The sequence below is a fragment of the Aspergillus karnatakaensis genome, assembly GCF_047715665.1.
Source record: "Aspergillus karnatakaensis strain CBS 102800 unplaced genomic scaffold BJY04scaffold_118, whole genome shotgun sequence".
NCBI classification, from domain to species: Eukaryota; Fungi; Ascomycota; class Eurotiomycetes; order Eurotiales; family Aspergillaceae; genus Aspergillus; species Aspergillus karnatakaensis.
Genome location: NW_027395830.1, coordinates 27,745 through 38,391, shown reverse-complemented (window position 1 = coordinate 38,391; position 10,647 = coordinate 27,745). Strand labels below are relative to the sequence as shown.

Below are 10,647 nucleotides of genomic sequence, written 5' to 3'. Positions count from 1 at the left end.
CGAGACCCGATCTAGTTATACCCTAGGTACAATATCAACAGCATCGAACCATCAGATAACAAGGACACGCAGAGGGGAGATACACCAGAATAGTCTAAATGTTAACCAACTCCCTCAACCTCCCCGTCCCAACATCATAAAGCAGCCCATAAATCCTCAACCCACCCCGCATCGCCTCCTCCACAAACCCCCACCCCTTCAACACCTCCACCCCTCTCAACACATTCAACTCTGCCAGTCGAATCAAGGCTTTCTCCTCAGGCAACCCCTCCAACTCCCTCCAATGCGCCTGCTTCACCTCCTTCAACGGCTCCAACCACGAGCCCAGCACGGGTCCTAGCTCCTTCTCTTGATAAACCGCCTCGACACCACCGCAGTCTTTATGCCCGCAGAGGATGATCATCTCCACTTCCAAATGCTTAACAGCATACTCGATCACCGCGGGGCTGTTCTTGTCATCCGGGTGTAGGATATTCGCGATGTTGCGCTCAACAAAGACATCCCCTGGTTTGAGGTGCAGCAGGGTTGTCTCGGGGCAGCGGGAGTCGGAACATCCGATCCAGAGGATCTTGGGCTTTTGATCAGTCACTAGCTCGGGGAAGAGATCTGGGTCTTCGATTGCGGTGATGGTCGCCCAGGCTTTGTTGCGGTGGAGGAGGTGGTCTAGTTGGTCGTGGGGACACTGCTCTTCGAGGAGGGGGGCGGGAGACATTTTGTAGTTGGGCGTCTGATCAACAGTATATGTGGAGTGATGAAGCTTAGATGGTGATAGGAACGAATGGGTTGAGAAGAGCAACAGGCAGGTCTTATATAGATACAAAACGTCAAACATTAACCTCAACCTGCCTTGTGACACCCTGAGCCCTTCAACAGTAGAGCATCAGCTGCTATTAGCACCGCCACCAAAGAACAGAGTACACAGCCTGAGCCTTGCCTGCAAACAAGACTGCTACCCATGGAAAGTAAGCTCCGGAGTCATGAGCCTTGGGGGGACTGTTTGCTCTATGGCTACAGCACCCAGGTACGAGACCGGTCATGCCGATTGCCATAGGCTGTTTGATGCAGCTTTACTATATCTGCTTGATATTTACTTTTTCTGCATCCCCTCGTTTGCTCTATTCTTCAGCTACGCCCAGCAATGATTGAACACGAAAACGTCGCACAGAATCAAGATAAAGATAGGTCTACCAATAAGAGTGTCTCTAGTACTAACGGGCCAATTCAGAACTCAAGAGTCACTCTTCCAATGAGTCAGAAGATGGTCGTACGAAGCAGAGCCTCATTGAGCTTGCGAAGAGGATAGATACCCAGGCACTCGTGTGCTCATGCGCGATTTTCTCAAATCCAGCAGCTGAAAGGCTGAAGCCGAAAAAGCAATATGCACCCTGCCCAGCCCATCACAGTAGCCCTGGGCTCATGCATATAAGACAATGACGAACCCTGAGGCTGTGAGGATCTCAGAACTGATCTCGATCGAAGGCGAGTAAGATTAGCTTGTTCTTCTGACGCACGATGGGGGCTGATATCTGCCGCAAGTTAACAAGGCCCGCTTCTTTCCAGAGTACTTGCAGTTAGGGTAGATACACCCAGATCTTTCCTCGGAGATGCCCTGCGGCTGAGATCAGGGTATATGCAAACGTTTGACCAATGGCTGGAGGCCTGAACGGGAAGTTTGTGGCGCTCTGCTCGATGTCCTTCTCATCATCACGCGCAGCCCTAACCTCAGCCACCGTAGCCCCGAATCGCCCGTCGGAGATCTCATTAAGGCAATGAGGTGCGAGGCGCCTTCCCCGCTATACTTGATAGGGTGAAGGATCCGCCAAAGTTTATCCTAGATCGTCTGGTAGACTAGATACGCAAGTTTCGCTACTATCTCAATCCCGCTCTAAGACGGATTTACTAGTCTAGTAACTGTGAAACCATCTTCTTCTGCACACCTGGATGGAGCCAACAATAAAACAAAAAAACAAAACAAAACAAAAACAAGAGAGAGCAGCCTCACTTCCCGCACTCCTAATACCCCGGCATCTTCGTCCAAGTTGCATACCCCCAGATCGGTATGTTGTCTGCCTCAGACTCGAGAGGACCTCGTATCATCACTCTATGACTGATTTCATTGAGGTCGATTGAGATGGTATCGTGCCCGATGAAAGATGACCCCTTGATGCTTTCCTGGCCTTGGAGGTCGGCAGTAGAAGAGTACGTGAGCCGCGCGTTCTTACTCTCGAACATGGGCCCGTGGTTTCTGGAGATTTCAACCCGGTACTCGGAGCCTTCCACCGAGAACTGGCCGGTTGCAGAGGTGGGGGTGAAGGTGAAGACTCTTCCGTCGGCGAAATTCATCTTGCTGTGTAGTTCTTGGTTAGCTTATAGAGATAGAGAAAGAGATAAAAAGGGTAGAGTCTTACTATGCTTGGCTAGGTTAGATGATAAGGGCTCGGACTTCTTTGATTTGAGCTATATGAGGTGTACCTAGTTAGTGAGAGGCGAAGGTGGAAAGTGCCAGGCATCAATAAAGAATTAACAGATTAACAGATTAACAGAAGATGGCATAAGTATGAGCAATGACTGATTTATTTTGAGTCTTTGGTTGCGGCCCCGCGCGGAACCATAGATGCTGGATGAGCAAGCTACCTAGGGCTTCGGGAGATGGCTACTGAGAACTAACCATATGTCTTTCAAGTTCTAATACGAGCAAGGGGGAGACCGAAATAGGGAGAGTTTAAGAGTCAATCCTACTGTCCATTGTTAAAAACAAGATCTAGTACCATGCGTCGAAAGAATCACTTGTTCCTTTCTAAAAAGACCATGAAGCCCTTACACCAGCTCTATCTTTTGCAACATAAATCTGACAAAGAAAACCATCTGTTGGTAGCACAAGTCACGAGGTCTTTGCAAGAAACCTTTCTCCACTTGCCACTTGACATCTGTCAATCACCAAGTATCAACCACACAATGGCTCTCAGCGCATTTTGGGGGCCACAAACTGCCAATATCAAGTTCGTATCCTCTTTTACATCACTGTGCTGGTAACCAGCTAACACCTCAAAGCTTTTGTGAAGAGGTAGGTACCTACCTATACCATGCATGCTGTGTCTATCTACTCATAACCTGGTCTAGGACTACAGCATAACACGGTACATTGCCGAGTTTATCAACAGCCTAACTAACCTTGTCTACGGTGAGTGCACAGCATACTTTCTTTGTTGACAAAACCCTTTACCGAAGCATAGTCATCTACGCAATCTACGGCCTCCGCCAACTCCATCAAGACCGTAAACCAACCACTGATGACAGTATCTCCCGTGCTGTTCCCTACTGGGGCCTCCTGGCAGTCGGCGTGTGCTCCCGGCGTTTTTCACGCTACCCTCAAGTATGAAACACAGATGCGTACGTTTGCCTGATTTTGCTTGGCTGGCCAATCTACTCATAACCTATCTACTCCAGTCGACGACCTCTCGATGCTTTTTACAACGACACCAATTCTGCATCGCGTATTAACAGTCAACACCAAGCACAGAGTCTCCCATGTCACAGCTATCCTCCTAGCGTCACTTCTCGCTCTGATCACAGTGTACCACGTGGCAACGGACGAGCTCCTCATACACAACCTTTTCTTCGGCACCTCAATAACAGTGATTGGCGTCCGCACGATGCAGCTGATCAACACGCGGACACGGGCTGGCTCGCCTGTGCGGGCTCAGGCGTGGGGAATGGTCACTTTTGGAGCCCGTAGGTCATGCTCCTCTACACCCGCCCTCGCTGCAACCACTCTTTTCCGCTCTGGCTACTTCAATTTGCTGACTCGAATGTAATCGGGACTAGTGATCTTTCACGGTGGATATTGGCTCTGGTTAGTTGATCACTGGGCATGTGGGTTCCTGGGAAATCTGCGCGACAGGGTCGATCTCCCCTGGGCATTCGTGCCGGAATTGCACGGGTGGTATGTACATGGACTGTTATTTCTACACAGACCCCTGCCTATGATAATCCTCTCTTTGTGTGAGTGAAACTTGGAAAGACTGACTTTTTCAACAGGTGGCATATTTGCACCGGAATCGGTTCGTACGTCTATATAGCTGTGGTAGACCATCTCCTGTCCTGCCCCGAGCAAGACCTCAACAAAACAGACGCCTGGTCGTCCTTTGCCTGGCCTGCGCCATGGGCTTCGCAGTCCATCTTCGCGGGCATGACTTCTTCTACCACGGCGGGGAGGAAATACGGGAGACAAGAATAAGAATAGGGAAGGTGTATTATGGTACGGCAAGGACACGCGTGTGTAGGTGTGCGTGCACTTGGCCCTGCGTGCAGAAGCAACATCGAAGAGAAGAATCTCATGTAAATCTGTCTCTCTACTACGCCTCATGTTGCGGGGCCACTAAACAGTTCTTGGGGACCAGAGGTAAGTACCTACGCAAAGGACGAACATCAGGAGAGTCGAAAGAAGTATCAATACAGCAAAAGGGTATATATAGCATATAGAAACTCGTTTCACTACTCCAAGGTTTCCGAGGTCCGAGGTATTTAGGCTTGGTACTAGATTGGTGTACTCCGCACCAGCCACGCAATTCCAACACCGATGCCTAGTGGAGGCCAATCCTTTATAGATGTATAATCAAGTGAGCCCCTTGGAACCACGGGTGGCTGGAGCTGAACGCTTTGTATAAGGTGACAGTAATTAGGTAGGTAACTAAGGGCTACGGTTGCTGCCTACGGCCCCCTACCTAGAACACCGCTCCCTTCATCTGCCTTCCCCCACCCAACTCCAGCTCGAACTCAACTTGAACTGTGTGAGATATATGAACTACCATACGGGTATGTAATATACTTTCCTTCTGATTGCCTCTCGATTAAAAACCCCAGCATGACCCTCACCATCTCCCCGACCTCGCTCCCCGAGCAGCTCTTCCTCGACCTCTCCAACCAGGAAGTCCACGACTCCAGATCACAATTCAAGGAACCCTGGAAAATCATGTACGTCGACGCGATACACGATCGCCGACTTGGCGACGCCGTGTGGGCCCGCTACCACATCTACGGCGAACAGGAGTACTGTCCCGGAGACCCCGCTATCAATAGGACTGTGCAAGAGCAAATCAAGGAAGACGCCCTGGGATATAGAGTGAACGCTCCAGGGGAATACTTCCAGGCCCTGTTGTTTTATGCAGCTACGAGTGCTGCAGATGGGCATGCGGATGTTCTGGGGATTATTGCCAACTTGAGTGAGGAGGAAATTGCTGAGTTTTAAGGTTAAAGTTGAGGATGAACATTACCTTAGCTGAGCTTGGAGGTTATGTTAGTATCTCACCTGGTGCTCGGAAAGTAGCAGGGGCTTTGTGGTAACGTTGATCAGAATCGCTCTTCCACTGAAGCATGGCTTGTCACGATGAAGCCCGTAGAAGGAGAGCATGGCCAGTCTCAATCTAGTGATCAGCTTTGTTTTCTGGCAGTGTTAATAGACCAAGATCTTGATTGATTAAGAAGATGATGTCAGTTTCGGCTCCCACGCAACTGCTTAGCAAGCACGGGCCAGAGGGAGAATCGACAGTACTTAATCATGAGCATCACAGTAGCAACTGGGAACCACGTTCGCTTTTCCATCTTTTGAAAGTGAAACAGGCTAGGTACGAAGATGTCTCCTTCTCCTCTAGCCACCAAACACGTCCTCATCCACGGCTTTCGCATATCCTACGGGGTTTTCGGTACTGGAGACCCCATCGTAATGCTCCACGGGACTCCATCCTCATCACTGATCTGGCGAAATGTGATCCCAACCCTCACAAGCGCCGGCTTCAAAGTCCATATTTTCGACCTGCTGGGGTATGGACTCTCAGAGCGCCCGTGGGACCCGTCTGTGGACACGTCGATAACCGGCCAAGTATCAATCCTAGAGCGTCTGCTTGACCATTGGCACCTAGAGTAATTCCACCTCGTCGCCCACGATATCGGGGGCGGGATTGCCCAGCGCTTCGGGATTTTCCACCCTACTCGACTGCGCTCGTTGACCATGATCGATGTCGTGAGCTTTGACAGCTATCCATCCCCCAGGACGAGGGAGCAGATGGAAAACGGTCTTGAGAAGCTCATCAATACTCCCGACACACACCACCGCTTGCACTTCAAGAACTGGCTGCTATCCGCTGTGCATAACAAGCAGAGATTCGCAAATACCAGCCTCAACACCTTTCTTGACTATATCTCCGGGCCTATCGGTCAGGGGAGTCTCTTCCACCATCAAGTGCGGCACTATGATCCAAAGCATACGATGGAAATCTCCGACCGGCTCTCGGAGCTGGGAAGGATCCCTGTCAAGCTGATCTGGGGCGCCGATGATGCTTGGCAGGTCAAGGGCTGGGCTTACCGGCTTCGTGAAGCAATTCCGGGCTCTCAGTTGGAGATATTGCAGAACTGCGGGCATTTCGCACCGGAGGATCAGCCAGAAAGGGTATCGGAGATACTGGTATCTTTTCTGCAGGCTTCAGGGATGTAGGAGGTTTTTGTTCTTTGCCTTTGAGGCGTATCTCCAGCATGGCTGGGCGTTAAAGAGACACAATTCACTGTCAGTTCTGATAATCAAATATTTGATTAGCCGATTATTTAATATCAGAACTTCGTAATTGCTATTAGGCATTGAGTGGTATTTGTTAAGAAAGTTCAAAAAAGGTTGGACGCTGAAGGAGTGACTTAGGGTTACTGTTAGGTTATTATTAGGCTTCCGGTAGAGCTCTAGGTCAGACAGGCAAAGGTATAGAGAATTGATAACATGATTAGAGAGGGCAGTAGGGATAATCCAAGTTACCTTGGACGCTTTAAAGAGGTAATTATCGTGGCCAATACCAACGCTCGATCGGAGAGCGATGCGAGTAAGACAGCTAACAGACCCACTATAGCAAACAAGAATGCCATACACATGCATAAAACAATCGCTTGACTATCTCCCGATGCTTGCTTGTTGTGCAATTCTACCCTCGAACTTCTCACTCCCCTCGTTTCTCTTTGCAAAACTGTATCAACTACGATGGACGACATTACCCACCCCAAAGGCTGTCTAAATAAGACACCAGAAGCTGAACCCAAGGTGGACCTAGACAGCCTCATCTCAGGCCTCTCACGGACAGCGAATGCTCTGCATGATGGCTACTCTCTGTCAACCCGCCAGCAGCAGCAGCTCCAAGAAGCCTGTACCAAACTGTCCACGCATCTGAAAACCACAACGCCTCACCTTGAGGTGAGTGATATCCGGCAGAGATTAACCCCTTGAACCGCTTGTGATACCCAGCCGCTAGTACTCCGACAGAACCGTCATCAGGATTGCCATTGACATGGGCTTGTTCGACTTTGTCTGCTGCAGCGACAAGGACGAGTTTACAGCCGCCGAGATTGCTGAAGCCACCAGCGCTGACCCCGTGCTTGTTGGTACGTTGAAGCAACTATAACTGGGGACAGAGGTATCTATTAACATTCAAGGCAGAACGTATTCTGCGCGGGTTGATCCTAGCCCGTCTATTCAGCCCCGGCTCGCACAATACGTACAAGCGGAACGAAAGCGCAAAGCACCTAGTCTCTGGCGCATCCATGCGAGATATGGTGGTATTCGTCGAGTCTGTGTCCAATCCTACCAGGACTGTCTATCAAGCCTTACTGACTAACTTATAGTGAGGTGGCCGAGCTAGTGAATCTGCATCTCCCCGAATTCCTCGCAAAGACAGGATACCAGAACCCCAACCGCGTAGACGCCTCCGTATTCCAATCGGCATTCAACACCACCGACAGCCTCTATACCTGGTTACAGAAGCGCCCAGCCTTATATGCGGCGTTCAGTGGGATGATGAAGGCCCTCTCCGCAGGAACCCCGCGATGGCCGGATCTATTCCGCGCTGCTGAACGACTCGATCGGTTCCGAGGCGCTGATGCAGAAAGGATCCGAATCGTCGACATCGCCGGTGGGAAAGGCCATAATCTGGAGTATCTGATGGCTGCTGTTCCGGACCTCCACGCAGAGCTCATTTTGCAGGATCTTCCTGAGGTATTGGGGGCTCCAGCGTATCCGGGTATTCGTGCGATGCCACATAACCTCTTTGAGCCGCAGCCGGTTGTGGGTGCGCATGTCTACGTTTTGACGAATGTGCTGCATAACTGGCCTGATGTGGAGGCCTGTCGGATTCTGACGAATATCAAGGAAGCTATGGATGGTGACTCGCTGCTGCTGATTGGGGAGAAGGTCTTTCCTGGTGGCTCAGCGGAAGTTAGTGCTCGCGATGTCACGGCTGACCTGTTCATGATGATGTTTTTCGGCGCGATGGAGCGGACGGAGGGCCAGTTTCGTGGGTTGCTAGAGGCGGTTGGGTTGGAGGTCGTCGGCGTCTGGCGGGCGGATGAGGCTGGAGGGGAGCAAGAGGCGGTTATAGAAGTCAGGATACGTTCATGATCATTGTCTACCTACTCAATGCTACTTTCACGTGCTCTCCGGGCAGCAGCTTCACCTGCTATCTTCCCAAACACTGCACCCTTGGTCAAGCCAGAGCCCCCGGGGTAGTTGAAAGCGAAGAAACCTCCGGCTATTTCTCCAACCGCCCAGAGACCTGGCATGGCTACACCTTCATTGTTCAGGACACGGGCTCCCTCATCGACCTTTAGTCCCCCGTAGGTGAAGGTGATGCCGCAGGTCGCGCCATACGCCACAAATGGCGGCGTATCAATTGGCAAAGCCCAGTTGCTCTTGGGGATGGCCAGCGAAGGGCTTGTCGAGACACCATCCAGACTGAACGGTGCAAACCGCGAGGTTGCATCTGTCGGAGTTCCGTCGTTGTACTCCCTGATTGTCGCTGCTAAGACGACCGCATCGACTCCAATCTTCACCGCGAGTTCTTCAATAGTGTCCGCCTCAATCGGAGACGCAGTGCAATACCGGGGCTCGAGAAGATGGATAGTTTTCTGGTCAAACACCTGAAATGCAATGGCATGCGGCTGCTTCACAATCGCAGCCCCGGTCTTCGCATACGTGAGGCTAAACACATTCTCGCCCTCGTCCATGAATCGCCGCCCCTCAGCATTCACCATCACCGAGTAAGGAAAGCTATACCGGCTCATGCGGTCCGCGTCAGCTGGCGTCAAGATCTTTGCTGCGTTCAAATCATGCGGCGTTGCATGGCATCCTCCAAAATGCCCAACCGCCCCAGCACCAGCAGCCACAGCCTTCTCCATCATAGTCCCCGTGTTGAACCGCGTCCCTCGCAGGGCAACCAAATCCCATCCCTCACCAAGATACTGCCGGCGCAGCCTCGGAGAGGCCTGAAACCCACCACAGCCGAGAATCACCTGTCCCTGAACACGGACAGCAGCCCGGTGCAGGCGGACAACAACGCCCGTCACCGTATCCCCTTCCACGATCAAATCCGCCACAGGCGCCTGATGGAAAACAGCAATATCCCTAGCTCTATACACAACGTCCCAGAGAGCCGCCATCAATCCAGCTCCCTCGCCAATCGCCATGACCGTATCCAAAGGCGGCATCTGCACAAAGGCCGCCAGCTCTCCGCCAGCCTATCCCCCGTCATCTGCCGCGGCTTCAAAGACACAAACAGCGAACAACCCTTCATCGAAGCAGCCACGCACCTCGGCACAATCGCCGCCTGGAGCGAATCCACCATCGTCAAAGTCCGCAACTCGGGCCGGCAAGACCGGCTCAACAACAACGTGAAATCCAACGAAGCCATACCCATGCACTTCGACGGCATGTTACGCTTCAAACACACAACCGACCCAGCCACAGGCTCGCAAATCCGCGAGCAGAATATCCCACGCTACCAGCTCTTCGCGTGCCAGGCGACAGCCACAGGGGAACAAGACGGGTACACGCTCTTCTCCAGCTCGCGGCTTTTCTTCCGCCACCTCCCGCACCCCTGGACCGTGGAGCGCCTGCAGAGGATCTCCTGGAGCATGGAGAATAATGGCTTTTGGGACGCAACGGTCTGCAACCTCCCGCTTGTGATTGCGCATCCGGACTCGGGCCTTCCGTGTCTGCGCTGGCATCAGCCTTGGGGGGTCCAGGACACAAAGTTTAGTACCTGCAAGGTAACGATTGACAGTGACAATGACAGTCATGGTGATGGCCAGGGCATCATTGCGCTGGTGGATGAGCTCACGTATGATTACCGGGTCTGCAGGAGGGTTTCGTGGCGGGTCGGGGATGTTCTGGTTAGCGATAATATCGCCATGTTGCATACGCGGACGGCCTTCCGGAGTGATTACGATCGCGAGCTTTGGCGCATTCATTGTGATTAGACTAGAGTTTCTAAATAACTAGCCGTGGTAGCATTGTGCTCGCGTACATTGAGGTTATTCGGTAATGTTATATATTACATCTCCACCGGTCCAGTCTCTACTTACAACATAGGTGCGACCCCGTAGGCTTCCGTAGCGGTCAGTTATTAGCTTTATTTTGCTGGAAATAAATACTTCCATACTGATGTTCCATCGTCTGTCTTAGTGTATGTCAAGCATAGCATCGTGTTCCCACTCGTTTATCCTTCAGACGTTCTGGAAACCAACTTCAGAGGATCGCTTAGGGCAGTAATGAAGCACTCACCCCAGCTTGACTAGTTATATAAGTCATTCTATTGATACAGAATCGCTGTTTGGTAGCGC

General features: G+C 51.5%; 7 protein-coding genes across 7 annotated transcripts; 4 read left to right on the top strand and 3 right to left on the bottom strand.

Annotated features, from left to right (window-relative positions):
* Positions 1 to 94: 94 nt before the first annotated feature.
* On the bottom strand, positions 95 to 750 carry BJY04DRAFT_226181 (carbonic anhydrase; the record flags this gene model as incomplete). The annotated part of the gene is made up of 1 exon (XM_073718366.1): positions 95 to 750. Exon 1 carries the CDS (start codon positions 710 to 712, stop codon positions 95 to 97), a length of 618 nt encoding a protein of 205 aa, XP_073564130.1. The 5' UTR covers positions 713 to 750.
* A 1,263-nt stretch (positions 751 to 2,013) lies between these two features.
* BJY04DRAFT_225168 (uncharacterized protein) lies at positions 2,014 to 2,343 on the bottom strand (the record flags this gene model as incomplete). The annotated part of the gene is made up of 1 exon (XM_073718156.1): positions 2,014 to 2,343. One exon carries the CDS (start codon positions 2,341 to 2,343, stop codon positions 2,014 to 2,016), a length of 330 nt encoding a protein of 109 aa, XP_073564129.1.
* A 612-nt stretch (positions 2,344 to 2,955) lies between these two features.
* BJY04DRAFT_226180 (ceramidase) lies at positions 2,956 to 4,237 on the top strand (the record flags this gene model as incomplete). Its single annotated transcript, XM_073718365.1, has 7 exons — positions 2,956 to 3,003; positions 3,121 to 3,181; positions 3,234 to 3,340; positions 3,375 to 3,390; positions 3,448 to 3,732; positions 3,826 to 3,943; positions 4,039 to 4,237. 7 exons carry the CDS (start codon positions 2,956 to 2,958, stop codon positions 4,235 to 4,237), a joined length of 834 nt encoding a protein of 277 aa, XP_073564128.1.
* Positions 4,238 to 4,645: 408 nt separating this feature from the next.
* Positions 4,646 to 5,587, top strand: BJY04DRAFT_204096 (uncharacterized protein). Its single transcript, XM_073713439.1, has 3 exons — positions 4,646 to 4,815; positions 4,864 to 5,295; positions 5,354 to 5,587. Exon 2 carries the CDS (start codon positions 4,865 to 4,867, stop codon positions 5,246 to 5,248), a length of 384 nt encoding a protein of 127 aa, XP_073564127.1. The 5' UTR covers positions 4,646 to 4,815; position 4,864; the 3' UTR covers positions 5,249 to 5,295; positions 5,354 to 5,587.
* A 45-nt stretch (positions 5,588 to 5,632) lies between these two features.
* On the top strand, positions 5,633 to 6,490 carry BJY04DRAFT_225165 (alpha/beta fold hydrolase; the record flags this gene model as incomplete). The annotated part of the gene is made up of 2 exons (XM_073718155.1): positions 5,633 to 5,919; positions 6,049 to 6,490. The coding sequence occupies 2 exons, from the start codon at positions 5,633 to 5,635 to the stop codon at positions 6,488 to 6,490; spliced, it is 729 nt and encodes a 242-aa protein (XP_073564126.1).
* Positions 6,491 to 7,018: 528 nt separating this feature from the next.
* Positions 7,019 to 8,428, top strand: BJY04DRAFT_226177 (O-methyltransferase-domain-containing protein; the record flags this gene model as incomplete). The annotated part of the gene is made up of 4 exons (XM_073718364.1): positions 7,019 to 7,228; positions 7,287 to 7,416; positions 7,472 to 7,601; positions 7,657 to 8,428. The coding sequence occupies 4 exons, from the start codon at positions 7,019 to 7,021 to the stop codon at positions 8,426 to 8,428; spliced, it is 1,242 nt and encodes a 413-aa protein (XP_073564125.1).
* Positions 8,429 to 8,439: 11 nt separating this feature from the next.
* Positions 8,440 to 9,465, bottom strand: BJY04DRAFT_212177 (succinate dehydrogenase/fumarate reductase flavoprotein; the record flags this gene model as incomplete). The annotated part of the gene is made up of 1 exon (XM_073714510.1): positions 8,440 to 9,465. One exon carries the CDS (start codon positions 9,463 to 9,465, stop codon positions 8,440 to 8,442), a length of 1,026 nt encoding a protein of 341 aa, XP_073564124.1.
* Between the last annotated feature and the right edge of the window lie 1,182 nt (positions 9,466 to 10,647).